The 9,249-nt window shown below is 40.7% G+C and overlaps 1 protein-coding gene across 1 annotated transcript; it reads left to right on the top strand.

Annotated features, from left to right (window-relative positions):
* The first annotated feature begins 704 nt into the window (after positions 1–704).
* Positions 705–8,343, top strand: SPINK2 (serine peptidase inhibitor Kazal type 2). The gene is made up of 4 exons (XM_069105037.1): positions 705–931; positions 3,106–3,158; positions 6,824–6,933; positions 8,179–8,343. The coding sequence occupies exons 1-4, from the start codon at positions 871–873 to the stop codon at positions 8,225–8,227; spliced, it is 273 nt and encodes a 90-aa protein (XP_068961138.1). The 5' UTR covers positions 705–870; the 3' UTR covers positions 8,228–8,343.
* Positions 8,344–9,249: the final 906 nt, after the last annotated feature.

Below are 9,249 nucleotides of genomic sequence, written 5' to 3'. Positions count from 1 at the left end.
TCAGCAGTCTAGTTCTTATCCAGCCAGTGGATTATTTCATTACATTTGTCAAGGATCTTCTGTTTGTCTTCATCACCAATTTTGCCTTGCAGTTTTTCATCCTCTACAGTTGCTTTCATGTTGAAAGCATAAGATTCAGGAGAATTCTTGGAAGACACCTTGTCTCTCTGCTTTTCATCCTCAGCCTTGTATTTCTCAGCCTCCTGGACCATATGCTCAATGTCTTCTTTGCTCAGACGTCCTTTATCATTGGTGATAGTGATCTATTAATTAAGATTTAACCTCTTCTTATCCAGATGGTCCCTTTGAAGAAAACCACACATAAGGGCACACACACTGGCTAAACCCAAGGCAGTTTCTGGGGTTGCTTCTCCCCTTTGGATTTTAAGGGTAGGCTAGGGTGCTGAGGAATAGTTCCCTAAGATAGCTCAGATAGTTCAGAACATACATCCGGAAAGAAGGAAATCTTTCTCCTATCCTTGGAAACCTCCCGACTGCCGCCTGCCTTCCCTAGAATGGGCTCAATCGCGTCCCAAGCAGAGGCCGTCTTGGAGTTCAGGTAGCGTCACGACTCCACCTTTCTCGCCCCCTTCTTTCCTCTCTCCCCTACGCCGCTCCCGTTGCTCTCCACCCCGCGGCCTCAGAGCTCTCTGTGACGTATGAACGGCCCTCAAGTCCAGTGGGGGCCCCGGGTAGCGGGGGATGGAGAGTAAGCGCGGGGCCGAAGTGTATATATATATATAGATAGATAGATACCCCTTTCCCGTAGGGTCGGAGAGTTGGTAAGAGTTGACGTCGCCCGCCACCAAGAGTTTCCGAAGGTGCTGAAGGATAGATTGGGGAGCGCGCCAGCGCGCCCACCGTGGGAGGATGAAGCGGTTTTTCGTTGTGTTCGCCCTGTTCGTGATGCTTCTTACTGAGGACTTCACAGGTAGAGGGCACAGTTGGGACGGGCCAGTGCCCTCCTTGTCTACTCTTCCTTCCCACCCCTCACCAGAGAGGGTAGGGAAAAAAAAAATTAAGGGATTCCCATTTAGTGAACATCTTTAGGGGACGAGGTACCGGTGCTGGGCAAGGTGATTAGGTAGAGGAAAGAAGGTACTTCCCTTAGATTGGGCTTGCTTCTTCATCTGTGAAAAAAGGGGACTTTGGATTAAACCTCTGTCCAAATCCCAGTATCCTGGGGTTGTACGGCATCTTGTTGCCTTCAGGAAGGAGAGATTAAAGAAATGGCTTGCCAGGGTCACCGAGCCTAAGTGTACCAAGGCAAGATTTGAACCAAACTTCAAGGACTACTCTCTCTCCACTAAAGCCATGCCCTCGGACTCTAAGTTGCAGAGATGGTGAGGATTTAAATTGGTTGAAGAAGTTTGAACTCCCCACACTGATGAAATCAGAGGTCCAGTCCCACTCCACCCTTGGCATGTCAGAGAACCTCTGTTACTTTTTGGACAACAGTGGCCAGGTTCCTGCCTGGTGAGGGAAAGTTCCCAAGCCAAGCACCTAGCTAGGCGGCTACTTACTAACTGCCTTTTTTACCTTCAATTCCCCTGCCTTCTCCGTGTGAGTGCTCTACTGTTTCATGTAGTTATTGCTAACTTAGAGCAGGTGGAAAATGGAGATTTTTCTGGAAATAAAGATCAGGAGTTGTGTTTTTAATCATAAAAACGATCCTACCACATGTGGGGGAGTTCTCAGTACTTCAAGGTGAGAAAAATTTGCAATAACTACATTTGTAAGGCGCTTTAGGACCTCTACAGTATTTCTAACAATGGGACATCCATTCTTTCCTCGAATGCTTCCAGCAAGAACTCGCTAGCTATTTCATCAAGCAGCTAACCCATTCCATTTTGGGGTATAACTAATTGTTAGGGAAAATTTCCTTACATTAAGCCTAAATTTGCCTCTTTCCTCCTTCACTCAAGATCTAGGGGTCTGCTTTCTGAGATGACTCCCTATAGGTCTAATAGTTACCCCTCTTCATGTGATAGCCTTTAGAAAACATGAACACAGACATTATGTTCCCTCCATGTCTTCCCCAGGCTAAAGATCCGAAGTACCATCACCTAAACTTCATGTGCCTGATCTTGAGATGGCTTTCCTCTGGATGCTTTTCATTTTTTTTTTTTGGAGGGCAATTGGGGTTAAGTGACTTGCCCAAGGTCACATGGCTAGTTAGGTGTTAAGTGTCTGAGGCCAAATTTGAACTCAAGTCCTCCTGACTCCAGGGCCTGTGCTCTATTCACTGTGCCACCTAGCCGCCCTAATGCTTTTCATTTTATTAGTGTCTTTTGTAAAACATGGAGCCCTCTAGATATTTTAGATACGATCTGACCAGGACACAATGAGGATTTATTAAGTGCCTACTATGTTTCAGGCAACTATGTTATTACTTCCTTAATCCTAAGAGACCCTATCTCTCTTCAGTTCCCTAAGACTACATGAGTTTTTCTGGCTGCCCTGTCACATCTGACACTTATCAAGTTTGTAATCCACTAAAACCCTGGGCTCTTTTTCAAACAAACAGCTGCTGCCTACCCATGCCTTCCCAATCTTGTACTTGGCAACTTGATAAGGTAAGCTTAGGCTGACTTGTGTCATTATGTATTGGGTGTCAGTGATACACCAAGTGTTATCAAACGCGAAATGTAAAATTAAAGAGAATCCAAGCCAGACAAGGCTTTAAAGAACTGCTATTTGGCAGGGAATAGAGTTTAAGTAAAGTTGGGTAACTTTGATTATCTGGCTTTCAGTTCAAAGCCACGGAGAACAAGAATGTTATTACCTTTAGCATAAATAATCCCCACACTGAACTTTACTCTGTAGCTTGAAACTCTGATAAACTTGGACCGCTAAACACATAAAAGAGAGTGACCAATGATAGGAATAAATGGTCTTCCTGTCAGGCTTCCCAGGGAAGTGTGAGAGAGCAAGCAAATTCCAACCAAGCCTGAGTTTGGAGGGGTGAGTAAGGGCTGTTCTAGAAGGATGGATGAGAATAAAGGTCCAAGACCTGGAGAAACCTGTGAATGAAAGCACTGATGAAAGATTGCTGGATAATAATTAAGGAATGCTTATGAAACAATGTTCTTTGATTTCTTTTAGTGGCTTTATCCTATGATGCTTTCTATGGTGATGACGTCACCTCAATAATAGCAGTAAGTAGGAAATAATTTTTCTTGTTTCTATTTATGTTAGAGAAAGTGTCACAAAATTATAGTTGAATTTCATTAGACTTCTAGATTTAGGTCTGGCCAAAAGCATTTGAAATTCTTGGCTTCCTTTCAGACACTAATGTCTTGCTAGGCAAGATATAGGTACACATAGGTGTGTGAGTTCCATTAAAAAGAACTACATTTTGAAGGTCTTTTCGCAGTTTTCTTAAGAACACATTAATGTGTTCATATCAGACAATGAGATTTATTGCATCTAAAGCTGGAAGAGAACTGAGAAATCACTTTGTTCAATCATTTCAGTTGTCTCTGACTTCATGGTCCCATTTTGGGGGTTTCTTGGCAAAAATACTAGCGTGCTTTGCCATATTTTTCTACATATCATTTTACAGATGAGGAAATTGAGGCAAACAGTTAAATGACTGCCAGGGTCACACAGCTAGGAAGTGTCTGAGGCTGTATTTGAATTCAGGTCTTCCTGATTCCAAGCCCAGGGCTCTATTCACTGTGCCATCTAGCTGCCCCTTAGAAACCATACAAGTATGACTATATAAAAGCATGGTTTGGCTTTTTTTTTTCTTCTTAAACTGTACATGTGGTTTCATTAGTCAGTCAGTAAACATTTACTATGAACCTACCAAGGAGCACCTAGGTACCACAGTGGATAGAACACCAGCCCTGGAGTCAAGAGGACTTGAGTATAAATCTGGCCTCAGACACTGACTAGCTGTGTGACCCTAGGCAAGTCACTTAACCCCAATTGCCCCCCCCCCAACTCCCACACACCACAGAATCTACTATGTGCCAGGCACTGTGCTAAGTGCTAGGGATACAAAGGCAAAAAAATAATCCTTGCCCTCAAGGAGTTTACAATCTAAAGGAAGAAGACAACGTAGGAAAGGAAGCAAAATAGCAAGGGAGTAGGAGAGGAGGTATTTGTCAGGAGGTAAGATGGATGAGAGAAGTGCAACTGGGTGGGAAATTAAGAGATGCCTTACCTGGGCTCCCTTCTTAAATGGACATAGTAGGAAGAGAGCATTTTATCCCCTCTAATCAGAAGGGGAGCTGGGAGTGGGGGTCAAAGGTTCCTGGAGGGAAATTTTGGTTCAGTCATTTCTTTCATCAATGTAGATTAGAAGTTTATCTCTAATTAATAATCTTAGAGAATTTCCTGAGACAATGAGTGACTTACTCAGGGTCACACCCCCCGCAGTCAGTGTCAAAGGCACATGAACCCAAGTCTTCCTGATTCCAAGATTGCCCTCTATCTTCTCTGGCACTCTGTCCATCATGGTCTCATGACTACCCCCAGGGAACATGATCTGTAAATAGAGACTGAGAGGTGGCACAAGCAAATTTCATGCTAGATGTGATATTTGCCTCCTAAGTTCCTTAATCTTCTAGATTTAGCTGTCCACTAAACAGGTGGTATACCTCTATCTTTAGGATCATAGATCCTAGCAGGGACCAGGGAGATCAGGTAGTCCAATCCTTTTATTTCCCAGATGAGGAAAATGAGGCCCAGAGAGATGAAGTATCTTGTTCAAAATTGCACAGGATATTAATTATTGAGGCAGAATTTGAACTCTGGCACTGTACCACATAGCCTCTTTTAAAAAATAAATTTATATTTTATTTTCAAATCCATATCCTCTCTATCTTTCATCTTGTCTTCCATCTCCCCACTGAGAAAGAAAAAAAGAACAAAACCCATTACAAACACATATAGTCAAGCAAAACAAGTTCCAGCATTGGCTGTGTCCCAAACCAAAAATGATATATAAGCCTCAACCTGGGGCCATCAGCTGTCTATCTGGAAGTGGGCATCATGTTTCCTCACGATTCCTCTGTAATTGATCATTGTGTTGATAAGAGTTTCTAAGTCTTTCAAAGTTACTTATCTTTACAATACTGTTATCTTTTTAAAATTTTTCTCAGTTCTGCTCTTTATACTCTGCATCAGTTTATACAAGTCTTCCCAGATTTTTCTGAAGCCATCCCCTTCATCATTTCTTACAGCACAATAATACTATATCACATTCACATACCATAACTTGTCCAGCCATTCCTCAATTGATGGATACTCTTCCAGTTTCCAATTCTTTGCCACCACAAAAAGAAGCTGCTCTAAGTACTTTTGTATATATATGTCCTTTCCTCTTTGATTTCTTTGGGATATAGACGTAGTGGCAGTATCTCAGGGATATGCACAATTCAATAGCTTTTGAAGCATATTTCCAAATGGCTTTCTTTTCAGACCAATGCACAGTTCCCCCAACAGTGTATTAATGTAGCCATTTTCTCACAAGACTCTCTAGTATTTGTCATTTTCTTTTTCTGCCATCTTTGCACACTGATGGGTGTGAAGTGTCAGAACTGTTTTCTCTAATTATTAGTCATTTAAAGCATTTTTTTTCATTTATCAATTGGGGAATGGCTCTATTTCTTACATATGTGAATCAGTTTCTTATCTATTTTAGAAATGAGATCTTTACCAAGGAAATGTACAATTTTTTTTCTGATGTACCTGTTTCCCTTTTAATTTTAGCTACACTGGTTTTTCCTATGCCAAAACCTTTTAATTTAATTTAATTTATTTATTTGCTTTTTGGAAGGGCAAATGGTGTTAAGTGACTTGCCCAAGGTCACATGGCTAGTAAGTGTTAAGTGTCTGAGGCTGGATTTGAACTCAGGTCCTCCTGACTCCAGGACTGGTGCTCTATTCACTGCATCACCTAGCCAGCCCCAAAATTTTTAAATTTTATATAATCAAAATTGTTCATTTTACTTCCCATGATCCTTTATTATCTCTTGTTTAGTCATTAACTATTTTTCTGTCCATAACTAACATGAAAATCAACATGGCTTCTTAAGCAATACTCCCAAGATTTTATTAAAAGGAATTCGTCACCCTCAACTGCCTGTGCCCAGAAGATAAACAAAGCTAAAGAATCTCATGGATTATCATAGCTTTCTATTTTATGTTGTTAAAAAAAAACAATTATAGTGACAGATTGTTGTATCAAAGATCTTGTAAAATATGGTGCCTACTCTTTTCTCTCTAGACAAATTCTTTTTTTTTTCAAATACTTTATTAAATTCTGGTTTACATCATTCATTTCTTCCAGATTTTGAGTTACAAATTTTCTCCCTGTTTTTCCCCTACCCACCACCCCAAAATAGCGGTCCCACAGGATATCCCCTCCTCCAATCTGCTCTCTCCCATATCTTCTCCTATACTCCCTTCGACTTTTCCAGTAGGGCATGGTGGATCTCTGTGCCCCAGTGCCTGTATATCTTATTTCCCAATTACATCTAAAATAGTATTAATAATAATATATATACATATATATATTTAAACATTTGATTTTAAAACTTTGAATTCCAGATTCATTCCCTTCCTCCCTTGTCACCCACCCTTACTGGAAAGATAAGCAATTCAGCATAGGTTGTACATTCTAGACAAATTCTAAGGTTTGAATGTGACATGTTATTACAAAGGTGTACTTTCTCATTATGTAGCAAAGCTTCAGATCTTTTAAAAATCATATACCCATTTATGTTTTGAAATAAAAGAGAGAACATCTTATGATATTCTGCTATTTGGAAAATGTTGTCCCAGATTTTTCTCTAATTCTCTCTTTTCCTAGCCTGACTGCAAACAGTATGCAACTCCAGGATGTCCAAGAGACTTAAACCCAGTATGTGGAACTGATTCCTTAACCTATGCCAATGAATGTACACTTTGTGAGAAAAATAGGTAATGTATGACAGCAATGGACCCCTCAAGTCCATTCCATAGCCCTATTCCCTCTTAGCTTCTTGATCATTTAGGAAATAAGGTCTGATTTCTTATTAAGTAAAGGAATCAGATGTTGAGTGGCTCTTACTTCCAGAACAACTACAGGAGTCAGACTTGAAAAGAATGGTTATGATATGGTTGATGTTTCTTTGTTGTCTTAAGCTAGCAAAGGACAAAAATCAAGAAATTCAGACCATAGGGTTTAGAGATGGAAGGGATGTTCTAGTCTAAACATCTTGTCTTAGGTTTATAGGGATAATTTCAGAGAAAGGAAAAATGGTCAACCATTTCTGTTCATCCCCCAACATTAAGCAGTAAATTTCTCTAAATTTTTTTCAATTAACATACATTTACTTTTTTCCCTCCATTTCCCTCACCCACTGAAAAAGAAAAACAAAATTTTCATATCAAATATGCACAGTTAAGCAAAACACATTCTGAGCCTATGGACTTCAGTAATCATACTTTAAATTTGTATAGTTCTTTCAGGTTTGCAAAGTGTGGTACCCATATTATATTACCTCACAGTATCCCTGGAAAATAAGTGATATTGTCATATCCTATTTAACATATTGGGAAGCTGGGTCTCTCTCAGACTTAATGCCTTATCCTGCTAAATCAATAGCTTGAGGCAAAATTCAAACCCAAGTCTTTCTGATGCCAAGAGTCATTCATTCCTAGCCAATGCTGTTACACCACATTATCTCTTTATAGAGAAGTTCTAGCTAATGAAAATTCTGGAATTTATTTAGTTCACTGTACTTGATGTACTTCAATGGACTTGATGATGATGATGATGATAATGATGAACTGAGCAGTGGCTAGCTAGGCACTCACAATTCCTGCTTTTCAATCACACATTCTTAGCGTTTTGGCATTAGATACATTCAAAGTCTCCACATATTCCCCTCCAGTCCCCCCCACCCCCACCCCAGTCAGGCCTTCCTCCACAGAGGGAAGTTATAGACATGCCAAGGTGCTCCTTGCTGATAGAAATCCAAGGAGGAAGTACAGATATTAGACTTCTTCCCTCCCCCCACAGTGCATGGGCTTCCCAAAATTGAATAAACACCCTCCTGAGAGTAAAACATTACACAGGATGCAAAGACTTTTTTTTTTAAGGGCAGGGTGGTGTTGGCACTTTGTTTTGTTTCAGTTTGAAATGGAGTAAGCCATAATTGGGAACTTTGGTTCTATTTGCAGGGAGCAAGACAAGGATATTAAAATCAAATGGAAGGGGCCCTGCTCATAGTTCAAAAGACACAGAAGAAAAGACTCAGAGGCCAAGAGGAAACACTTTAAAATGGGAAAATCACCTGCAATTTTAGCTTTTACTTTTCATGTTCCATAAATTTGCTTGACTCAGTTCTCTACTGCTTCCCAGAAGATTTATTACTAGTTGGTTGGTTATTGTCCTATGTTCTTGAAGAGGGCCAAAACAACATCACTAAGCTAGAATCAAGTTTCAGTGTGTCTGACTGTGGCTGATCAGACCAATATATTACTAAGATCTAATTGAGAGAGGGGTTGTGGGAAGGAACTGCATGGTATAGCCATATGGCCTTTTTAAAAAATTAATTTATTTTTAGTTTTCAACATTTACTTCCATAAGCTTTTTTTTTTTTGCTTTTGGAGGGCAATTGGGGTTAAGTGACTTGCCCAAGGTCACACGGCTATTTTTTGTGTTAAGTGTCTGAGGCCGGATCCAAACCCGGGTCCTCCTGACTCCAGGGCCGGCGCTCTATTCACTGTGCCACCTAGCTGCCCTTCCATAAGCTTTTGAGTTTTAAATTTTCTTTGCCTATTTCATAAATAACACACAGGAGGCACTGGAGTTTTTGGACTCTAACCCCTAACAGGTTCACTTCTTGATTTGGTTAGACAGGAAGACAGCTTCGGAGAGGTTAATAATCTTACTTTATTCTAGTCTAGGCTTCTCAAAGGGGTTGCTGATATTGGGAGAACCAACTCCAGCATTCCCTGACCACCCTTCTCACAGGGGCTGGTGAGAATACAGTAGGAGCTACAACTCTCATGGAATCCCCTAAGCCTCAATGGGGGCCAGTTGAGGCAAACACAGATTCCCCCCAAGCCTTGATGGGGCCAATCAAGGCCCACACAGCATTACACTGTTATATTCCCCCAAAGGTACCCCCCCCACTGACCAATGTCCACTTTATAGGGCAACAGACAAGGCATCTTGCCAATGTCCAGCTCAGAGGTTAACTTTAGCAATATTATCATTCAACACAAGTGTAGTAAAAATCACATTAT

Source organism: Petaurus breviceps, unplaced genomic scaffold (genome assembly GCF_028583685.1).
Source record: "Petaurus breviceps papuanus isolate PSGF00001 unplaced genomic scaffold, PetGlider_PUasm1.0 76, whole genome shotgun sequence".
Classification (NCBI taxonomy): domain Eukaryota; kingdom Metazoa; phylum Chordata; class Mammalia; order Diprotodontia; family Petauridae; genus Petaurus; species Petaurus breviceps.
This window is presented reverse-complemented; position numbering and strand designations above follow the sequence as displayed.

What these genes read in the sequence shown, in the direction of transcription:
- SPINK2 (XM_069105037.1), top strand. Translation starts at nt 871, where the DNA reads ATGAAGCGGTTTTTCGTTGTGTTCGCCCTGTTCGTGATGCTTCTTACT. An exon ending in ACGTCACCTCAATAATAGCA is followed by an intron (nt 3,159 to 6,823) that starts GTAAGTAGGAAA and finishes CTCTTTTCCTAG; the next exon opens with CCTGACTGCAAACAGTATGC. An exon ending in ACACTTTGTGAGAAAAATAG is followed by an intron (nt 6,934 to 8,178) that starts GTAATGTATGAC and finishes TTCTATTTGCAG; the next exon opens with GGAGCAAGACAAGGATATTA.